This window comes from Nelumbo nucifera, chromosome 5 (assembly GCF_055504915.1).
Source record: "Nelumbo nucifera cultivar China Antique chromosome 5, China Antique-T2T, whole genome shotgun sequence".
In the NCBI taxonomy this organism is placed as follows: domain Eukaryota; kingdom Viridiplantae; phylum Streptophyta; class Magnoliopsida; order Proteales; family Nelumbonaceae; genus Nelumbo; species Nelumbo nucifera.
The window spans coordinates 18314131-18337993 of record NC_142653.1 but is presented as its reverse complement, the minus strand read 5'-3'; the positions used below and the strand labels follow the sequence as shown (position 1 = coordinate 18337993).

General features: G+C 36.2%; 1 protein-coding gene across 5 annotated transcripts; it reads left to right on the top strand.

The window, feature by feature from the left end:
* Window positions 1-11735: 11735 nt before the first annotated feature.
* LOC104595561 (CBL-interacting serine/threonine-protein kinase 8) lies at window positions 11736-22904 on the top strand. Of its 5 annotated transcripts, XR_734907.2 has the most exons (16): window positions 11736-12340; window positions 14656-14718; window positions 14840-14911; window positions 15019-15126; window positions 15206-15280; window positions 15380-15433; window positions 15541-15666; window positions 16034-16123; window positions 17910-18032; window positions 18269-18388; window positions 19444-19560; window positions 21616-21672; window positions 21782-21856; window positions 22117-22224; window positions 22326-22373; window positions 22488-22627. XR_734907.2 is itself a non-coding variant. In XM_010256334.2 (15 exons), exons 1-14 carry the CDS (start codon window positions 12182-12184, stop codon window positions 22210-22212), a joined length of 1335 nt encoding a protein of 444 aa, XP_010254636.1. In that variant the 5' UTR covers window positions 11736-12181; the 3' UTR covers window positions 22213-22224; window positions 22488-22904. The 5 variants fall into 5 exon arrangements, 4 of the variants coding, with proteins under 4 accessions (XP_010254636.1, XP_010254635.1, XP_010254634.1 ...); XM_010256334.2 differs by lacking the exon at window positions 22326-22373 and having other exon boundaries at window positions 22488-22904; XM_010256333.2 differs by having other exon boundaries at window positions 22326-22904.
* The last annotated feature ends 959 nt before the right edge of the window (window positions 22905-23863 follow it).

Genomic DNA, 23863 nt, shown 5'->3' with positions numbered 1-23863 from the left:
CATCGTAATATATGTAGTTAATGAATTATGTACTTTATGGTTTCCTCATTCTGAGTACGCAAGTATAGTGGTGATTGAGGATTTGAGATTTGAGGAAGGCTCAAATTTGGACGCTCTGAGCTTGGACATATTTTGAAGATGTTGACGATATTTTATTAGGTGTTTGGTATTAGTGTTGGAAATATCATACTGTTTTATAAGAAAAATAGTGATGGGCATGTGTAATTGTAAGCACTTTGTTGTCAATAAGTTGTTTTCCGAGAAAATAGTATTGGTTTTGTTTAGTACTGGCAGCAACGTTTTTAACATATTCTATATTATTCAACGTCGAAGATGATGCCATATTATTGCACTGTCGGCAGTAATATACCATTTTTTCAAAAAACATTGAATTTGGTATTATTATAGACTATATTTTCCTGATTTTCAAAACGTGATTTAAAATAATATTTCTTTTTCCCGAAAAAACAGTCAAACAAGAGGACATTATTTAAAACACCGCTTTTCTATGATATAGTGCCTATGCCAAACACCACTTAGATGTTGTTGCCTTTGTTGGTTTTTCAACATTAATACAGGATTAATGGGTGGATGATCCTTCCGACTGCCTAATATAATGGAAGATCCGAATATGGACTTATAGTTTCTTCTTTTGTTAATTAAGCAATGTTATTTTCTGGTTTGTTTTAGCGAGAAATAAAATAATCATATTATTTAGAACAGTACTGGACATGGCTAACCCAGCTGGAGACTGGCGTTGGCTTTTGACTGTGCCTGGAACTGGGCCAGGTTATCACATAAAACTACTTAAGCTAAGAATAGCCCAACCCTATTCCAGGTTGGGCTGATGGTTATCCCTCCCAACTCCCAAGGCCCAAGCCAGGCGTAGGTGGAATTCGCTCTAGTGTCCTTACAAAGAACTCCAGAAGGGATAAAGAATCATTGCCATAAATCATGGTTCATACAAGTAGGGACTAGGCCTTTCGTTACAAACAATTAGCGTCAATAAAAAAGCAAACAAGGAGGAGCCAGCTGAGGCCCCTCCTTAAGGAACAATGAAAGTCCTTCTAGTAATCGTGGACAAGTGGGAGGCTGGGTCGGGAGCTCTTTTAGGTGCCAAGAGAATCTTGCAAGGCACACGTATAGGAGTTGGGATTTCTTACTAACAGACCGCACCTCACACTGACCTCACAGTCCCATCCCACTATATATTAGGAACATCTCTCCATAAAATACAAAGTAGGGAAAATATTCCCAATGTATGACTGAGGCGCATTGTGAGGTTGGTGTGAGGAGCAGATCCGGACTCTTATGTACAGGCAATGAGAAGGGGAATCCAAGAGGTTCTGTTTGTTTGGGAAGTCAGGTAGAATTCAAATTTCATTATAGAAGCAATAGCCATATATGACATTTATGAGTTATGAGACAGTTAGCCAAGTAAACCTTGATGATTTAATGAAATTGATGAAGAGTATCATCATTGTAAAGGGGGCGGCGTGTTCTTTTTTTTTAGATTTAGAGAGAGGGAAAGTTGGTCAATGAGATTTTGGTTCCCATTGACCAAGAATTCCATGTTCTTTTTTCAGATTAATGTGGGGATCAGGGAAAGTTTATTTTCTTAGTATCACTTCCTAGGTGGACAAATAACTTTCCCACCTGGGAGAAAAGTTTCCAACACTTGAACGGGACAAAAATGTCCCTTTTAATAATGGATTTTATGGCTGAAATGGTTATTTCCTTTTTTACTTGGGAAACAAAAGAACATGGGTAAATACACTTACCTGAGTAAGAAAAACTTATCTAGATAATTGCATTTACCCGGGTAAATAACTTACCCAAAAACGAACAGGCCAAAAAAGTCACTAACCACACCCTACATGTGGCTATTGATAAAGGGTTTGAAATGACTCCATTTCCTTGTATAGGATTTAGGGGTGCGAAAGTGGGCAGATCAGGTTTGAGGCTTGAGCATCTATCTGTTTTGCCCTGCACAGCATTTTATTTTTTTGGTCTCAGTTTGGAAGGAGTACAAATACAAATAAAATATGTAGAGTGAAAATCCTGATATTTTGTATTATTCTGTATATATTTGCCTGTACATATTTGTATGTGTACTTCTTTGGGCTGCTGCCATCATACATGGTTATACTATTATATTTACATTCATATAAGCAAGTTCCTGAACAGCAGTATTAGCTGATCTACTTTTATGATTTATACATATATAATCAAAAGAGATCAGATCCAAAACATGATCCTTGAGATGTGTCAAGTCCCATTCAACTTCAGTATCTTCATTAATAGTATTTACTACTGCTGAATTGCAAAAAACTAGCATTGATTTGATATTCAGCCCTGCTGCTTTCTTCAATCCTTCAGTAAGGGCGCTCCATTCAGCTTAGATTGCAGGCCTGGTGTGGACTCTTCGGCCTTCTGCAAGAATGACAGTTAAATCTTTAGACAATATTAAGAATCCAATGGTAGCTGTTTCTGACTATGATTTGAATGCTCCATCTATGAAAAGTAGATAATCAGGTGATTTTGAGGGGACTTTACATTGAGGTGCAGTCAATGGAGGAGCTTTTAGACTTATGACGAAAGACTCAGCTCTTTCAATTAATTGGGTTCGGTGGAGCATGAGTTGGCCATGTGCCTTTGCATTTCTCATATCCTAGATGAGTCTGAATATGATAAGGAACTTTGCAATGTATAATTGCTGTGTTTCCCTTGGGAGAGGCTTTAACTTGCATTGCCACCATTGGGATACAAACTGGCATAACTGCAGATTTGAGATGGCCTCTGGGTTTATTCCAATCTGAGAAATGAATCAGATTGCTTTGGCATAATAAGAGGTGATGAATAAGGGTTGCCACGTTTCCTGCTCCAAATTACAGAAAGTGCACAGTTGGTCTTGTTGTAGGAAGACTAATTTATCCTTGGTCTTCACCCCATTCCACCACGCTTTCAACATAAAGATTTGAAATCTTAATGGGACTTTTGATCTCCATATGATGTGCCATTGTCCGCCAGGTCCAGAGGATGTAGGTGAGTGGCTGGTGAAGAATTTATAACTAGACTTGCACACAGTATCTTGCTTTTTTGGACAGTTTCCATAATAATATATCTGCTGGGATTTGTGATGACCTGTGTATTTGGAGAATATGATTTACAGAGTTTTCTGTAAATAGGACCCTTAACAATGGAACGTTCCAGTTCCCTTCATTGTTTAGCGAATCAGGATCTGTTTTGACATTGTTTTGGTTGCTCATATTTTCGTTTAGTTGGGGGGATTCACTGTGTAATGTAGGGACCCAGGGATCCTGAATGTGGATTTTCCTTCCATTATTCAGCTGCCAAATTGGTTACCTTCGATCTGCTCCATTATGTCTACCACTTTTTTCCACCAAGATGAGGAACATGATTTCTTCTTCAACTGAAATACAGACGTCTTTCATATATTTTTCTTTAATCCATAGACCATTTTCATTTGTCAATAATCCCCACACTTGTTTGGTAAACATGGCCTTGTTGAACTCTCCCATCCGTCTGAATCACAGACCTCCCTCATTCCTTGGTTTACATAGTTTCTCCCAAGATATTGCATGGATGGACGAATTGGGTGCAAAACCTTCCCACCAAAAATTCCTTTGGAGTTTCTCAATTTGGTAAATAGTTTTTCTGGGAAGGGGGAAAGTTGACATGGAGTAAGTGGGTACAGCTTGCAAAACTGATTTTACCAGTGTGGTTCTCCTTGCCTGCAACAGGAATTTGGCTTTCCATGTGGCTAGTTTTGAGTTAACTTTCTCTATGATTTTCTTGAAGCAGTTGTTCTCCCCTGAAAACACAGTTTTGCTCCCAAGTATCTTTCGTGGGTTTTCATTTGTTTGATTTGAAGCATGTGGAGTAATATTTTCTTCTATGTATACAATTGCTGAATTTTGCTCCTTATTTGGCAAAATTTATTTTTTCTCACGAAATTTCTTCAATCTTTTTTTTTTTTTTTTATATATCTCCTTGACTTTTCTAACTTGGCTGGGTTCAGCCTTGCACACAACTATGCAGTCATCTGCAAGGTGACAATGAATAGGTAAGGTGACAATGGATCATCTTGCCTGAGCACTGTTTTCTAAGAAAACAGTGATCATACCAAACATCCCCTTAATTGCCTGTTGATCAAATCAGTTTCCATTATTTTAAAAACTGACTTAGAGCCTAAACAATTTTTGCCTTTGGGTCATTAATCAGCAGTTCAATCATCCGGGTTGAATGGGTCATGCCATGACATGTCATCATGTATATATACATATATAAATATATTATATATAATATTTGAAATATAGTTTTTTAGAAAAAGTAATCACTCACATCCATCCATTCAACTTTAATCCAATGACATCGAGTTGCCCTCATGATGTCAACCTTCAAGGTTTGTAATGGCAGGCCACTTAGGTCCTCTTTGGTTAGGTTGTGACTAAAATTCTAAAAAATTAAAAAGATAAATAAGAAAAAAAAAACTTACATGATTCGGTAAGATATTCTTTTAAAAGCCAAATCCAGTGAAAATTATGGCACAAAAAGACCTTAATAATAATAATAATAATATATTATATATAAAATTATAGAAAATAATATACATAACAAAAATATTATATATATAATATTTTTATTTTATAAATAATAATAACGAATTATTATAATTCTTAACTTTTTAAATATCAAATAAAAAATATTTTTTTATATATAATTTTTTTTATAAAACATTTTTCTCAAGTCGAGCTCAAGCCGAGCCGAGCTCGAGCTTACAAGTTTTTGATTCGAGTCGAGCTTGAATAGCTTGGCTCAAATCCACCCCTAGGCTCGAGCCAATTAAAAATAAATTCTTATTAAAAACTATAAATAAATATTTAAAATATTATAAATAAAAATATATTAAAAAACGTGATTATATATTAAAAATTATAAATAAATCAATACTAAGAATATAATCATATATTATAAAATTTGATTTTAAATTTATTTATTTTATAAATAAACTAATATAAAAAATTAATAATTATTTATATTATAAATAAAAAATGTTAAAAATAATATTTTATTAAAAGCTGGGTTAGACTTCCGAGCTACTTGAACCAGGTGTTACGAAGCTCGGACATGGCTCTACTAGGTACTAACTACTCGATTTGAGTCAAACTTGACTCAACTCGATAATCTTTGGAACTGAGTTTAAATATTTAGCAAGTCGAGCCCAAATAAATTACAAATTGGCTCAACTCGCTTATACCCTATTCTCACTCAAGGCATAAGAAAAGGACACGTGTCAAAAATATTTATTGACTGTATTAAATATGGTTTTTAAAACCGACCCAGCGATCGAACCGGTCAAGAGTCCAGTTATCAGGAAAAAATAAAAAAATTGAAAAATGTTCAAAACCATTCAAACGGTTAATTGGCCGGTTCAACAATTTGCTGACCAAAATCAACAGTTTTAGGGAAAAAAGTGGTTTTGGAGAAAAACGAAACCGGTCAAGCCTGGTTTTTCCGATCCGACCGTCCAATCTGATTCAGTTTCGAAAACCATAGTATTGAGTGTGCCTACCTGATCTAAATTCAACTATGGAAATGCAATAAGTAGATCTCATAGATCTCTAGACAGTTAAATGTGTGTGTTCATTGAGGTGTCCGACATTGATCCCAACCGGCTAAGATAGAATCCAATCTTGCTTTCGTAAATTTTGTATTTGCATGTACGTCCCACCCATCAATTGATATTATGATAGTCATCATTGAGTGTGATATACAAAGATTGTCATTTCGTGCCTTCGGAAGAAGATGAACCCCCGAAGAACATCATCGAAGATTGCTAGAAGATAAAAGACCGCTTTGAGAAAAGTATTCTGCATTGCCATATGTTCTGCGAAGCCAACCAAGCGAGTGATTGACTTACTCGATGAAGTTTATTCAAGTATATATGCATAGTGATTCAAATCTTAATACTCGAGACCTTCCTTGGCCCCCTCTTCTTACAATTACAATAGTGATAGTGATTTATGGGGATGTGCTAAGCAGTCTTATGTAGCTACTTCTGTTGTGTAATTACTGTGGAAGCGAATGAATTGAATGAATTCTCTCTTTCGAATTAATTTCCCAAACCTTATCAGTTATCCCTTTCCTTCCGAGGTTGCAAAAAGAAAGGTAATCCTCATTCAGTCACATATTTGTGAACGTGAACTGTAGCTTGACTAAGCAAGTGTATGTGGGCCACTACGAGTGATTTCAATATATGGAATCAAGAGAATATCAACTCAATTTTGAATCAGTGGAAGAGTTTGGTTAACGGTAGGGGGAGAAGCTCAAATGGTCCATTTATTAAAGAAAAATTTACATTCTGTTGTGGTTTCTATGGGAGAGCTGCAATGATAATGTATTTAACAGTAAGAAAGCCCCTCCTACTATAATCATTGAAAGAACAAAAAATGCTTTTCTGGAATTCATATCTAACACTGAGTTGGATCTGAACGAAGATAAGGTAAGGCAGTATGTTCCAGTCAGATAAGTTTTGATGCTTCATGCATGAATGCATCAAATTGCACAGTAGCTTGCTTAACTAGTGATTTTAAAGGTCAAGTTCTGAACTACAAAGCATATAAGGTTGGAATCTCTATCATTAATCTTTCTGAAGCGTTGGCTGCGTTAGAGGCTCACAGTGTCGCTCTTAACTTCTCCAACAACAACATTATAATATAGAGGGAGACTCAAAAAAATTGAAGGTTGCAAGTTGCTGGTCAAAAAATTGGAAGGTCAAGTAGTCATGTATATCAAGAAGGCAACTTGGCTGTGGATTGGTTCGCTAACTTTGCTCACTCAAGTGTTTATCTTCTACTTTTATCCCTATAGTTTAAGTCTTATTTCTATGGGATTTGTGATAAAGAGCCCCCTATATTTTATTTTGCGACAAAAACCCCTGTACTATAACCGTAAGACAAAAATCCCTTTTCGCCATTATAATATTTCTTAATTCCTATATTACCCTTATAATAAGAAAACACTATTCGTCTTCCCCAACCTCACGATAGATTAATAACAGCGGAGATACGGAAAGGAAGATCGGGGATTACCGCCGCTACAGTTATCTACCTCTGCAATATTTTTCCCTTACTTTGTTCACCACGTCTCTGTATTTTTACTCAGCATCAGATCTGGTTTTGTCGTTGACATGTTTACAGGAGCGAATCACTTCGTCCCGCGCGGAATTGTCGAATCTCCGACAAAACTTAACCTTCCCTGAATTGCTGGCTTGATCATTCTGTTTCAATCAACAACATTACTTTAGGAGTTTTAAACAATTCACTCTAAAATTAATCCTTAATTTGTTATTAACTTGAAAAAAAAAAAGAAAAGCAATATCGTTTTGTCATTGTTGTTGAGAAAGAGCAGCTTCGCATCGAGAGACAGCGGCATCGAAGCTCCCTTCGTCAGTTAGATCTACTCGAAAGAGTTTTAATTCTCCCAAACTTTGGAGCTCCAGGAGGTGCCAGACCTTCTTCAGGTTATCTATACAGTAACCCCGAAATTAAACAGAATAGATTAATTAAGTGTACGTATCTGTAGTCAACGTTAAACCTAAAATGGATTCCACCGGCCGAGACAGCCAAGAGACAACAAGAGCTTGGAACTTCCTAGTCACTCTTGTGATCAAGACAAAAAAGAAAAAGCTAGAAACGGAGGAGTAGAAAGGTATAGAAACTTCGAAGAAAGGAAGAGCTAGAAAGAGGAGGGGAAGGAAGAGATGAACCAGGGTCCCTGACAGTGGTGTTGACAGAATAGCCCTTCTCAAGAAATAATTTGACAAGAAGAGAGGCAACGAAATCGCTGCCTCCGACGACGCAGGCCGTCCTTTTTACCACCCGTAAATCAAAAATCGGAAAGCTCCCTGCCTTTCCCTCTCCATAAGTCATTATCGCAGCAGTGTTTCATGCCTTGTGCGCACCTGTCACATGCTATGATTCTAATAGATTACCCTGCCGCCGACGGCAACGAAGACGACGAGCACAGTGAAGCGGACGCGGGGGAAACCGAAGCTGAAATAATTTCAACAGTAATCTGGGGAAGGAGTAGAATAACTGGAATGTTGATTGAAGTAAAATGAAACCGAACATGATGAACATACAGATAGAAGACGGTTTTTGCAGATGTTTCTCTACAAGGGGAAAGGGTAAAGCAGGAAGAAGGGGGAAGGGGAAGATGAGAGAGAGAGAGAAATGTGAAGGAATTCAAGTTGCTGTTGTTCATAATTAGGAAAGATGAACATTGTTTTTTTAATCATTGTTCAAATAGTTATTATAAGGATAATATGGAGATTAAAAATATTTTAACGGTAATTTTTAACGGAAAGCTAATGAAAGGGGTCTTTTGTCTTACGGTCAAAGTACAAAAATACATGGGAGTCTTTCTCACAAACCCATAGGAGGGTCTTTGTAATTTACCCAAAAAAAAATCCCCATTCAGTCACTAGGTCACTATGACGACGATTGACGAATGACGAGACAAGAAGGAACCAAAATCTGATTTGTGTAAGCCCAGCCCATGACTAGACTCCACCACTTCTTGCGTGAAAGTGCATGACTCGTTTTCCAGTCTCCGGAGGATACAAAGTGGCCACATTTATACCAACTCCCACCACCCAATCTCAATCAAACACCACTAAGAATCAGAAAGTGAAATGACTATTGTATGGGCCATGGGGACATATATGCTTTGAGGAGTGATCACCTTGGATCATGGACTTAGTGGAAAATGGAAACATGGTCTCTCACCTACTTATTCTCGAACCAGGCCCACCACTTCACCGTTCCACTGCCACCATCAGGGATTCTCCTCTTCCGTCAATCCATTCCTGCTTCACTGCTTGATTGATTTGTCTTACTAGCAGTAGTGGCACAAAACTCAACGATATACTAATTACTTATCCAATTCCAATGGTTATGGTTAAATATTCGCGTTTCTCCTATCTCCATGCGGGACCTATTACATTACAGAATTTTAATTTTAGTTGATCTGCCAGTAACCAGACGTGTACAATGGGCTACATAATCCTACCAATAACGCACACGCCTATGAAAAGGCGACTAACGTGCTTATTTTTATGCGAGTCTGGATTGACCAAATACAAAATTTTGCACAGCCAACTGGGCAATTTATCATAAATGAATGCATTAATATTTTATATTTATTAGGAGTATAGTTTGGGCTGGTTACTTGATTAGGTTGGGATTTTATCAAAATTTCAGTCGGCGCAACTCAAAGCCTAAGCTGGCCAAACCCAAGTTGCACCCTTAATATATGGGCCCACATAGGACCCATACTTTATGCATACACTGATGTATTTGCCCAGTCTTTTTTTCGTTTGGGTAGGAAAGATTTAAAACAAACCGAACACAAATAGAAACTGAGCAACAGAAAAAAAAAAAAAAAAAAAAAAAAAAAAACAAACAAACAAACAAACTAACAACTAACACAAATAGAAAAGCAGAAAACTAAGACTAAGGATCCAATCCTTCTGCATCCTTTTTCAGTAAAGGAATCATCCATGAAGGGGTATTCCTCCATTCTGCACACCAATGGACCAATTCGATCTTTCTTTTAGGCCAATTCATGAGATGCACTATTAGATATATATATATATATATATACTTTAATATGGTGCATTGATAGTAAGTTCCTTTAAAAATTAAAGTAAATGATTAAGATTCAAATTTCTTAATTTATATTTTTTTAAAATACATGTATTAATAAAATAATATATAAAATAAAGAGTCATTAATTAAGACAAATTAAAAAATGAATTAATAATAATTAATTAATATATAAAAATAAGAGGTCATGGGTTTAAATTTTGCTCAACACATTTTAAAATTTCTATTAGTTAAGGACTCGGGCGGTTTCATGAAACTGAGACCAAGTCACTGGTTTTCCAGCTGAACCGCCTGATCAGTCGGGTTTCACTGATTTTTTTTAATGAAAACGGTTATTGGGGTATGACCGAAACCGACCAAGGTCTCAGGTCATGGTTCAACCTGTCCAATCGGTCAGATCAGTCAAGTTTTCTAAACACTTTCATTAGTGGACCTGTTAATAAAACTGAACTTAAGAGATAAATCATCGATCCTGCAATAAAGGCCACATCCCATCAAGCATAAGATGTATTGCCAGTATGCTATGCATAATTTTGTCTCCAACCCATTCCATTTTATACATTTTGCCTATAGCAGATCGCAACTCGATCACCCAATGGATCAGAAAACAACACAAAATTACAAGTTCAATAGCTTTAACCTTTCAACATTTAATAACCAATGCTCAAAATTCAATACAATATGAAGTGTATCGTATTGTACCTTTCCCAATGTAGCATTGCAATGGTTTGTTATGATGCTATTGGGATTGTGTGTAAGCAGCATATCTGAATTTCGTACCCCATGTGTACCAAATACTTGTGGGATTGGTTAAGCAGCAAATAATAGACAATAATGCGAGTAGCATATCCATAGCAGGAGTGAACATTGCACACAAATACTGTCTAAAATTAGATAAAAACCAACCCAGTTGGTACATCAGTTGGTTGGTCTAGTGGAGATGTGGATTCTAGTCCCGCTATCATCAACATGATCTGACATCACAAATTTCACCATAATACTAAGATCCACCATAAAAGTGAGACCCGTTTGAGGTGTCAGATCACGTTAGTAGGGTATTGGAACATATTTCATTGGTAGGTGATCCAGACTCTTTAAGAGTATATTAAATAACAAAAAAGGTAAATTGCTGAAATCTTCACGACTTTCTGACCCTTGTTGAAACCTTGCTTGTTTGATAATTGTAATGGCCTACCTTGAACTTTGTGACATAGTTGTAAGTAAACCCCCTTCTGTGAAAATCTTATATAAAGAGACATAAAAACTTCCAAAATGCCCATTTAGTTATTTTTCACAAAAATGTTTTTTTTTTTCAATTTTTCTTTTCATGTGAATCAGTAGCCCAAACCTGTTCACTCTCTTTTCTAAATTCGATTTATTTTTTAAATTTGTCCTTCCTATCAATTCTCCTAATTGTATTCATACAATTCTCCTAATTGTATGAATATTTTAGACATTTCCGTGTCTTTTGTCAGCAGTTTCTAACCGAAAAGGGTTTATTTGCAACAGTGTCAAAAAAGTTAAAGAAAGATGATTACAATTATCAATTTAGGGAAATTTCAACAATGTTCAAAAAATTTAGGGGAAATTTAAGCAATTTATGGTAACAAAAAAAGTCCGACACTCAACCGATGCGGCAGGAAAACATGACGAAAGAACAAGAAAAAACATGGAAAGTGAATTAAATTCCGGTTAATATTTTCCAAACCAAGAGATTCTTAACTTGGTATAAAAAACAGAGTGCATGTACAAGAAAATAGGAGTACATGGTACATAGACAAGAAAAGACGGACTGAGCTCCGTAAGTCGTATTATTCCGAAATCTGAGGTAGGCTCGGTTCAATGTTTCATCTTCAAGCTTCAATAATGATTAATGACTTCACTGATTTCTCGTTTCGTGTCCTCATCATGTCTTCCAATCCTACGACTATCATCTGTCGTTTGACAGAGATAGTGGCCATTTGGCAAAGCAAGAGAATTCAATTCCGCGAAAGTAGAAGTAGTCTATATATATTATAAAAATCAATGCTTTGAATCAAAATTGAAAGAAAGTAAAAGCGTAAAAGAAGTACACTACATATGACGCTGGCTTTACTCTTCTGCGAATTCCCACAACGAACCCTTCAATAAAGCCAAAGCATTATTCTATTCGCTGTTATCCTTCTCGAATCTCGGCTACTCCTCGGCCTCCTTCGTTTTGGACCGGCCAGAAAACCTGGATAATCCACTGTTTCTGTTTCTCTTTTTGCTCACGCTATTGGTTGCTTCGTATTGACACCTACCAATCCAAGCTTTTCTGCACGGATTTCAATTCAATTCATATTACATACCCTAGTTCTAGACTTCTAGTTCATCAGAGAAGAGCAGGCAAGATAGTGAGATACTATTTATTTTTAGAAAAGAATTGATATCAAAAGTGAGTGTGAAATGCTCGTTGAGCTCCTCGAGAGGAAGAAACTAATTGGAGAGGGTGAGAGACATAAGCAGAAATGGTGGTTCGAAAAGTTGGGAAATACGAGATCGGCAGGACGATCGGCGAAGGAACCTTCGCAAAAGTTAAGTTCGCTCAGAACACTGAAACTGGTGAGAGTGTCGCCATGAAAGTTCTCGATCGCAACACTATCATCAAGCACAAGATGATCGACCAGGTCTTCTTTTTAGTTTATTTTTTATTCAAAATTTATTTGCCTCCCTTTCTTTTCTTTTCATTTAATCTATCTGCACTTATTTTGCATCCGTATGTTCGCGAGAGATCTGCCGGGTTTCTAGGGCTTCATTTGCGTTAGTGTTACAATTTATTATTATAGCCGTCGAGCCTGTTTAAGGCCGATGGAGATTAAACGCGGGAACACTTCCAGTAGCAAATTTTATGGGTGTTAAGATTCGACGGCTTGATTTATTCATGGTTTGTGCCTTTAGCTTGGCCCTTGGGACCATTCTTCTTAGTTTGCTGGCTCTGTTGACATATTTTTCTAGTCGAACTCCACGACAAATTTATATTTGAAGAAAGATGGAGTTTCATATACCATGTTCTCTCCTCAACACTTCCAACTGTATCTCAACTGATGCAACCATGAGTTTGAGTTCAATTCAGCTTACCATTTGCAGGGAAAAGTTTATCCCCTCGAAAGGCAAATCCCCGAATTTATACTGTCTATTAGTTTCTCCCACTGGCATGGAACTTTTGGTACCGGTGGTATTTGATCAGCAGCTGCAGTACTGGTCTAGGTTTTTCTTTTTTGGTCAATACTAGTCTAGCTAGTTTCTCTCACTGGCATTAATATCAATTCTTCACCTATTGGCACTTTTTTGCATGCAATATTTTCGGTCATTTGGCATGAACTTCCGGTGTTTAAACTTTAGAAGTGCATCCTTTTTTTTTGTGACTTGATGAGTACTATTGACAAACTTCATTTAACATGTGGTTCAGGCACACTTTCATTGCCACACGCAAAGCTCCTCCGTTACATTTCTGTATTTTAACCTTCTTTTCTTCTTTGATGTGCAATTCAGTTATTTAATAACCCACACATGTTGTACCCCTGATCTTGTGCTTTAAGAACTATGGACTGAAACCACGCCTGAAATTTAGTAATTAGCTGATGGTGCATTAGAAACTCATTTCAATTTATAACTTTATGCTCAGTTCTTCTTTAAATACGATGTTATAAGCCATAAATCAACCCTTTTTGATGCAGAAATATGTTTTACAAATTTTGTCCACCATGGTACATTATTTATATGTGATATGACTGAACTTTTCATCCTTGTGTGTGTGGGTGGGTGTGCAGCTGTGTAGCCAGATATTCTCTTCTGGTGGACTAAGGTAGGGTAAAAGGAGGGAAATTCACTTTATGAAAATGAGAAGATCAAAAAAGGCTATAAATTAAAACTGAATATTAGGTTTTGTTTTAAGTCTTTTGTACATTTAACGTAATTCACTTGACCATATATTTCTACTATTTCTATATTATCCTTTTATAATGAATCACAACGGAAGTTTAATATCAGTTCAATCAATTATAACAAGTCACAAAAATTTATAGTGGATATTAACTGTTAAGGAAAAAGTGAGTACAACTAAAAAATGATGCAATTTATGACACAACAAAGAACCTGCAAGAAATAATAGTTGTAAACAATGATACTAAGGTTTTTTTATCAGCAATGATTCTAAATTATATAACAATAACAACTCAATAAACTTAATTTTGGTACATAAACCTAAACCTTGTCATATACAAACATATTATCGAAACAAGATCATATATACAATAATCTGTGTTAAAATGCCTTACCTCTTCAATAAAGATATCAAAAGTTGAAATGGTTGATTCTCATAGCCTCACAATATTTCTTTATATTTTTCTAAGTTAAATAACTACAAGGATTTTGGAAGAATATTAGTAGGTATTTATATATGGTGAGTTGTCAACTGTTTTTAGTAATAAGTGGTAGAGATAATTTGATTTTGCTTTAGATTTTAGGTAACTAAACATTAGCGTTACTGAGGTGCAGGAGTGTAGGACTCTCTAACAGAAACAGTATTTTTTTTTTCTTTTTGTAATTAATAGTAGACAAAATTAAAGTAAAAGCAATTTATCAACTAGTTAACTCTGTATCTGACCCCAAATAGTTGGGTTTAAGGCTGAGTTGAGTTGAGATATTAACTAATCTGGGGGAGAAGTGACAAGCAAACAGAAGTAGATTCCTTACTAAGTGGCGAGCTTGGTATTAAAGATTGTTTTGGTTTTTTTTGTTTTTTTTTTTGGGGGGGGGACTGTAATTACAGTTCATTAAATTTATGGGGAATTGTATACAATTTTCAGATTCTTTTTTTGGGGGGAGGAGAGGGTCTTCCACCCCTTTGTGTGTCTCTTTTTCCTTTCTTCCTTGAATCATGCTGCGCATTTGTAAATTTGAGTTCTTCACTAAAGTGTTCCGCTTTATTTTTACCATTCAGATTAAGAGGGAGATATCCATCATGAAGCTAGTCAGACATCCATATGTTGTTCGTCTACATGAGGCATGATTTTTACACCTTAAGTTTTGGCACATCAAAATTGTTGTATCGCTCCTCTGTTTTATAAATGTATACCTCTTTATGGTAATTAATTCTTCCCTGACTTTAATCAACCACACTTTAGGTGCTGGCAAGCCGTACAAAGATATACATAATATTGGAGTTCATTACAGGAGGGGAATTGTTTGATAAAATAGTGAGTCATCTAACTCAAATTCCAAGTGCTACACACAGAGGTGTGATATGCGCTTCTTTCCTGTTCCCTAAATTGGTGATAGAGCATGGAAGGTCATGTTTGTGCAGGTTCACCAAGGGCGGCTAAGTGAAACTGAGTCAAGGAGATACTTCCAGCAGCTCATTGATGGTGTGGATTATTGCCACAGTAAGGGTGTCTACCACAGAGATTTGAAGGTGTTCCATGGTTAGCATCTTGAGAACTAGTTTTCACTTACTATTTCATGAAATTCTTACAATTGTCTCTCTTACACAGCCTGAAAATCTTCTATTGGATTCTCAAGGAAATCTGAAAATTTCAGATTTTGGTCTCAGTGCTTTGCCTGCACAGGTGAAACTTTGGTTGGACTAAAATAATATCTTCCTAGCTTTGAGATAGTCAATGTTAAATTTGAAACCATTCATTACATGGGTTAACTTTTGCCTGCAGGGAGTTAGCCTCCTCCATACTACTTGTGGAACCCCTAACTATGTTGCACCAGAGGTACTTATCAGAATGACTTCCTGAGTTATAAGTAACTTTGATACCCATTCACTTTTTTCTTTTATCTCCAAATGTTCCCCAGTATGAAACTATGCATGCTTTTTTAGGTACTTAGCCATAAGGGCTACAATGGTGCTGTAGCAGATGTCTGGTCCTGTGGAGTTATCCTTTATGTTTTACTGGCAGGATATCTCCCATTTGATGAGGTCGATCTCACCACACTGTACAGTAAGGCATGTTGCTAGCTCAGAATTTTTTGTTATCTTACCTTCACTGGATTTGTTTCAATTCAGTTAACTTTGGGACCTTTCAGAGAAGAGGAACTCCTAAACTAAAGTTTTAGTCTAAATGATCGAAATGGATTTACAGTTTAAAGGACACTGTTTGTCCTTCTGTATCATGAATTCATGATTACATTCTGTTCTTTTATTGCATCGAAAAATTCTCAATAAATAATATAAATATGGGAGAAAAATTCAAAGCTGAGATGGAGGTCATTTATCATTATGGCCTTTTATCACTTCTATTTCTATTGATGGCTGTTTTTCCTGCAACTTCTGCTCTTAATAAAATCCAGATCTGTTGTCATATTTTCCACAGATTGAGAAAGCAGAGTTTTCCTGCCCATCTTGGTTTCCAGTAGGAGCGAAATCCTTAATTCATAGAATTTTGGATCCAAACCCTGAAACTGTAAGTATCAGCTGTGTCTGAGTGTTCATTATCCACTGGGGCCCAAAGCCTTGTACTATGATGCTTATCATTATTGCTTATGATGAAAATACAGGCACTTAATTGTTTTGGTTCCATAGTCAGGAGTCCCATTTTTTTATCATCTTACAGGCAAGCTACAACAAAAGTTGCATATCTGGGTAGTAAATTAGTAATCCATGTTAGTGAAATCAATTGAAAGCTTCTTGATGTGGTTATGAAAGGAGGATAAGTAATTTATGCTCTCAAACAACAACTCCACCCAAAAAATCTCACCTGGCTACATGAACCTGCATGATATAAGATTTATAGTTAAATGCCATCTGTACATGGTTGAACACTTCAAAGACTTATGCATGTACAAGATCACATGTTTTGCCATCATTTATGGAAAATAGTAATTTGAAGCCCATGGTTGTACATTATTAAGAAGTTGCCTTTCTTTGGTTGCATGGAACTCCTCATTAACCTTATTGACATATGAGGCAGGCTTGTATATGATTATGTTGGAAATTAGTAGATGGCTTAATTGGGCTTGATGTTTGTAGTTTGTTTAGCTGTGACACCCTTACTGTGATATTCATCTATATGTACAGATTTCATATTCATGTCTATTTTTCACCTTTAAAAAAGTCGCGTCTTTTTTCTGATATTTTGCACCATTAGTGGTAATTTGGAGCTTCAAACTCGTGCATTGCCAGGAATATATTCTCTCCTTGTTGCATTGAGTTGAGCTCTTCATTTAATAACTAATTAAGAGTCCAATGTTTTGAAAATCATAATCATATCGTAAATTGTAGAGAAAATTGAATCAAATCGAATCATGTATCGTATCGTAAATCGTAAGATTATTTCTAGTTTTGACAAACTTGTCAAAAAATTATATATATAATACACACACACACACACACACACATATATATATATATTAGAAGGCTAAATATGTATAGGAAAGTGACTTTACCCTATTTTTTATCTATATTTGCCATATATATACTTAAAACAATAGAATTTACCACTTATACAATAGAAGCCTAAGATGATACAATCAAGTTTGACTTGAAAATCAAACAAATCCACATAATGGCCCTTTAACTTACATATGATAGAAAATAAACTCAATTTCTAGTTTTGAATAATGTAAATAAATCTTTTCCTAGTAAGGGATATAAACAAAGTCTCCCACGACAAAACTAAATATAAACAAGAAAAAAGTAGAGAACTAATTCTTAATTGGATTTATTTGAATCGTAAAAATCATAAGATCTCTGAATCAAATCGTAGGATTCAAGCAAAAATTGTAAGATTTTTGCAGAAAAGGATTCAAACACAAGATTCGAATTGAAACCCTTGGGATTCATGATTAAAATCGTGAATCGTATCGGAAATCATAAGATTTTGACAACATTGATTAGGACAAAGAATTCACGGTGCATGAGCATGATACAGTTGGGAATTCTAAAATTTTAACCAGCTTTCTGCTGTTTGGTGAACAAATTGTGATTGGTAATCTAATTAATTTCATGTTAAAAATTAGGTTTGGAAATGGAAGTGCTGGCCTCTAGAAATAGTACATTTTGAATCAAGAATTACGTCAATAGTGGGAAGGGGGTTCTCAAAAGCTTAAACATGTTCATGTTGGAAATTAACACATGGGGGCTTAGTTGTTTTTTGGATATACCATTTATGTTCTTGTTTTAACAAATTTAATGGAATTAAACATTTGTTTTGTTGCATTGGTGACTCAAATTTGTCTCAATTTGTGCAGCGTATTTGCATTGAAGAGATTAGGCGTGATGAGTGGTTCAGAAAGGGCTATGTTCCTGTTAGGCTTGTTGAGTATGAGGATGTTAACCTGGATGATGTATATGCTGTTTTTGATGATCCTGAGGTTAGTGTTGTATTTGAGATTTTTCATAATGGAAAATGTTGTGTAAAACATTGGAGCTGTTCTATGGTTCATGATTTTGGTTGTAGTTATTTCTGTGAATTCTGTTCATGATAGTTATTTCTGTGAATTCTCTCCTTATATGCTTTAAATTTTCTAAAATATTTTGTTCGAGTGTTGTTTCTGTTACTTCAAATATAATTGTTTTAGTTTTTAATCAATGATACGGACTTCTGTAGGAACATCGGGTTAATGAGCAACCTGGGAATGATGATATCGGTCCTCTTATTCTAAATGCATTTGACTTAATAATTCTCTCTCAAGGGCTGAATCTTTCAGCACTGTTCAACCGTGGACAGGTTTGGACTGCTCTTGCTTCTCCAAATTTTATATTTTATGTTGGAATTACTGAAAAATTAGCATTTTACTCCCATTCCTTGACTTCCTATATGGGAGTGCATTTTCTAATTCCTTTTAGAGGGACCAAAAGGGCCCACATGTTTGTTTGACTGACTTCTATTCTTAGAGAAATTTTATTTTTAAACCCCTTGCCATATGATCGAAATGAGCCCTTCTTTTGGGCCATTTTTTAGATTAGAATCTTGATATCTTGGATTGCTCATGTAAGTTGGGATTTCTTCAACAAGACATGGTGTATAGGGATAACTTGGACTAGGGAAGTGAACCTGTGGCTGATTCAGAGAGTATCCCCTAACTAATGGATGGTTTGGATGAGCCCAGCACCCAGCATTTAGCCTGACAGGATATCTAAGGAAAAACTCCTGCCATATGGAATATTTGAAAAATTACCAGATGCAGATAGTCACCTATGCCATAAGCCAATGAATACCTAATAACCTCACTCTCTTGTGATGCTTGTTTTCAAATACCCTCTATTTTCTTTCTTTCAACATTGACACAACCAGAGCAGACCTCCAAATTTTCTTCCCTCTCCTACTCAACCCCCCTAGATGCCAACCCCCTTAACCTATTTTACTGATGAAGACAAGACCCAACATACATTCATTGCCTTAAGAAGCACAGGTCAAAGCCTCCATGCAAGTGTGCAATGAAGAAACAGGTGACCAATAGATTCAATTTCATGGTTACAGAAGACAACTGCAAGAAGAATAACCAAGCATCTTTTTCATCAAAATCTCCTTGGTCAAACATTTATTAAGTACCGTCATCCAGACCATAAAGGTCACTTTTGAAGGAATTCCAGGGTTCTACAACACCTTGAAAGGGAAACCATTCCCACTGTCACCCATCAAATTATTTCTACTTCACTGAAAGCTGGCCCAAATGCTCCTATTTCCACATCTCTCTCTCTCTCTCTCTCTCTCTCTCTCTCTTCTGATTATTTGATAGTATTACATTGTTATTGTATTAAAAGCTTGAGTTCTCCTGACAGGATTCTGCAAAGCATCAGACTCGCTTTATTTCAAAAAAACCAGCAAAAGTTGTTCTGTCAAGTATGGAAGTTGTTGCACAATCCATGGGCTTCAAGACCCATATTCGTAATTACAAGGTAGATAGCTCAGGGTTCACAATCTTTTTTGCTTCTTAGGTTTCTGTTTCTTTGCTTCATTTAGCAGTTCATTTTTGAATGTTTGTGAGATAACAAAAAAGTGGCTTAAGCCTCCAAAAATATTGAAGAAATTGAATAACAGAAATATGTAGACATAAATATAATTTCAACATGCCAGTAAATGCAAATTGAATATGTATGTAGACACAAAGGATGCAACAAGAATTTATAAAGATAATCAGAAACACACTTGTCTTCTGTGATGCATCTCATTAGCAACTCAGTTACGTCATGGCATTCCTTGGATGGTTTGAAGTTGTGCCCAGATTGCATGTAAACATGTATAAGAATGAACTAGTTTCTGTGGGGGAACCGGGGAAGTTGAGTTAGAAAATTGGGAGGAGTGGGGAAGCTGCCTTTAAAGTATTTGGGGATGCTGCTGGTTACTAGATGCAATTTTAAATTGGTATAGGAACCAATTGTTGAAAAATTGATAAGAAGTTGGCCTCTTGGAAAGCCAAGTATCTCTCTTACAGAAGCAAAATTACTCTGTTGAGAAGTGTGCTGTCTTCTCTCTGTGCATTTTCTATCTTTGTATCCAATCCCGACTGGAATGGCTAATCTTATAAAGAAGAAGATGAGAAACTTCCTATGGAGAGGGTGGAGGAAATATTAGAAGAAATATAATTTGGTCTGTTGGAATAAGGTATGTAAGCCCAAACATCAAGGAGGCTTGGGTGTGAGAAGGGCGAAAAATGTAAATATTGCTCTTTCAGGAAGGTGGTTTTGTTGATTTAGTGAGAATCAAAGGGAGGTTATGGAGGAGGGTGGTGGTAGCTTAATATGGACATAGAAACATGGGATAGGACCCTGGGTACCAAACCAATCATATGGGTTCTCGATTTGGAAAGGCATTGGGAAAGCCTATGATTCTTTTCCAAAGGGGTTGTGGTTCAAAGTTGGAAACAGATTTCGTGTGAAATTCTGGATGTATGGTGTGAAGATAAGCTATTGATGAAAATGTTTCCTGTCCTCTTTGAGCTTGCAGTGGATACAAAAGCTTGTCGGCAGACTGCATGCAGAGGTAGAATGATAATGTGGTATGGGACCATTAATTCAGAAGGAATTTGAATGATTTGGAAGTAGATTCAATGGTGGAAATGTTGCACAAATTGTATAGTATTCAAGTTGATATTGGGAGGAAGATAGAAGAATTTGGGAGTGGAAAAAATCTGGGAATTTCTCAGTTAAATCATTGTTCGATTTTATTTCTAGATATGAAGGCCAGATAATTCTGGTGAATATTGTTTGGGGCAAGAATGTTCCCACAAAGGTACCCTTTTTTGTGTGGACTGCATATTTGAACAGAATATTAACCAGATACAATCTGTTAAGGAAGGGTATGTTATTGGTGCACTTGGCAGGAGAGGAATGCAAAGATTTTCAAGAACAAAAATAGTTCAACAGACTGTATTCAGGAAATATTGGGAAAAACGTTCTCTTGGTTTGCTGTAAACAAGTTCAAAAATAGAATATTACAGCTCTTTTCTTTTTGTATATGATATTCTTTTTGTAAAGCAGGGTGTTGGGGCTATAAGGGTGCATAGGCAGTGGTTGTATAATCCCTGTGTACAGCAACTTGTGTGAGGGTATGAGGCATATTATAGCCGTTTCTAAGATTGGTCAGCATATGGCAGGTAACTCCAAGTTAACAAACGTCAATTATGTTAAGGAAAATGTTTCATCTCCTAACATTTGAGACTTATGTCTTCCATAGCCTCATACCTTGAGGCATAAGGTGTACGATTCATCTTATAGGGCCCTAAATCTCAAACCAGGCTTAAGGATTGAGACATCTCTGCCTCTTGCCTCAAGGTGTTTGGAAACTTGGCGATATTGAATAATTGGTTAGTGATATTTTTGTTTGGAAAGAAGAAACTTGGTACTTCTACTTCTCAGTGTATTGTTTCATTTTATTCCATATATTTTTTATTTAATATTTTTTACTTAACAGTTACTCTAGGACTTGAACTGAGATATTGTGTTGTTACTCAGATGAGGGTGGAAGGGCTTTCCGCAAATAAAACCACACATATCTCTGTTATTTTGGAAGTAAGACAGTCCATATCCATTTCTGCTTAGTTCTTATTACGGAGTACCTTTTAATTAAATATTGTACATGTTTCCAAAACACTCACGTTCCAACTTAATGACCAAATAGGTATTTGGAATTGCTCCCTCGTTTTTCATGGTGGACATTCAGAAAGTAGCTGGAGATGCAGTTGAATTTCTTAAGGTCAGGTTCTCTGACATGTTTGTGTCTCGCAATTCCTTGTTAACCACTGTGCTGACCCAGTGAATGTGCGGTTCTTTCTCTTATTTGCACTTAAAAAGAAGAGCCTCCAATCCCATCTCACCTTCCACAAGGAAAAAGAACGAAAGTTGGAAGGAAAAAAAAAAAGAGCAAAAAGACTTCGGAGAAAGGAACTTCATATTTGATCCGATGATGCTCTTTTCCTATATGAATACTGATGTGATTAAGCTTTTGTGCTGCAGTTCTACAATAACTTTTGTAGCAAACTTGAGGATATCATCTGGAAACCACCCAATGAAACAAGCAAGTCGTGGATCACCAAGATGACAAAGCGTTGACTTTTGTTTCTTGTAAGCTCATATGAGATTTAACTATCTAATTACAAAGAAACTTTCTAATTCCCACCCTAGAAAAAAATCGTGCTGATTTTGGCCATCTTTTGGCATTGTAGTCACTTGATGGTTGTGAGATGCAGTAGATAGTTTTTGTTTATTGCGAGGTAAAACTAACGGAATTCCTTGTATGGAAGTTTCAAATGTTCGTTGGCTAATTTTACTTGGAAATTTACACTGAGTCAATATAATTGGCTCTCTTGTTGATTTATGGGTTCCAGTCAAGGATATTAATCGACTCTCCAAATCGATCAAAGTGAAATTTATGCATGTTTATACTTCAAAGGAAGAACAATGAAGCTGCTCATTTGCTCGTTTCCAAAGATTTTGGAGATCCTTTGTTACTAGAGAATCAGCCTCCTTTATAGCTGCTGGATGCTCTACAGGAATGCCTAAGCGTGTAGCTCAGTCGGATTTTATGTGAAGTGTGTTGGCCTTGTTTTGTTGTTTCTTTTCAATTTGTAGGTTACTTGGTAGATTGTGTGTTTGTGTATTTAGTAGTGGGTAATCTGGTTATATGTTATGTAGTTTAAGACTTGAAGATTTGGGGGGGTCTATTTCCACTTTCTAGTTTCCTGTACTGTGTTGCTTTAATGAATCAGTTTCGAACAAAAAAAGAAAAAAGATTTGCACTGTAAGTACGCAATTGCTTGGCTCGAATGGCAAAGGCCCTAGAACTCGTAAAAAAAAGGCAAAGGCCCTAGAAAAATAATGAACACTTTTTTTAAGCCATGATAGAAAACACTTAATGCGTCAATCTTCATCACGTTCGCATGTTCAGGGCCTATGATATTCTCGGTATTGGATTTTGTAGGCTGCATTTGTTTTTTCTCTAAAATGGGCGGAAAACAAATATTTAAGAGATGATGCATCATCTACGGCTCATTGAACAATGTCAATTATTTTATCTCGCGTTTCAAACGTGAACCGGGACGATTCTCTGCACCAGGGTCCGATAATAGAACCAACAATGGTTTAAGCGAGTCCGGTTGGAACTTGAAAATAAACTCAACAGAAAATTGTCTTGGTTCAAGTCAGTTATCCATATCACATAATGACATGAGCCACTCAAAACTTTTGAAAATATCAAAATTACCCTTCAAAACTTTGCCTTCTACATTGTTCATTGTCTTCTACCTTAAAACTGAACTAGTTCTTTCTCCATTTCTTCCCAACCTCACCGCTTCCCATTTCTTTCTACCTTGAAACGAGAAGGCGGCACATCCCACACGTGGTTAAATTTCAATGTGGGTCGGTTGATCAATCTGAGTGTGTCCCATCCCCGAGCCCAACATATGGCCTTAGGCCCAATTCTGACTTGCCCATGTTCTAAACTTCCAATCCATCAGTCATCACTAAGATTCAAATTTTCTAACTTTTTGTTTACTAAGAAATTTTGGAGGCGAATGTTAAACAAGTAGCAACAAGATAGTCAAGTGACGTCCGCATTTGTTGAACTTAGGCCTTGGTCATCACTAAGAAGCAAGAATGCCACCAAACTGGTTTCTTCGTGATAACCGGTAATCTATCATTCCAGAAGAAATTTTATAATTTAACTTGATTTACGTAGAAGTAGCAGATAAAGAATATTAAATAA

Bases quoted from the DNA above. Each gene is read 5' to 3' on its own strand.
- LOC104595561 (XM_010256334.2), top strand. From the start codon at position 12,182: ATGGTGGTTCGAAAAGTTGGGAAATACGAGATCGGCAGGACGATCGGC. The intron at 15,434-15,540 runs GTACTTATCAGA...ATGCTTTTTTAG, and splicing joins CTAACTATGTTGCACCAGAG to GTACTTAGCCATAAGGGCTA. The intron at 18,389-19,443 runs GTTTGGACTGCT...TTCTCCTGACAG, and splicing joins CACTGTTCAACCGTGGACAG to GATTCTGCAAAGCATCAGAC.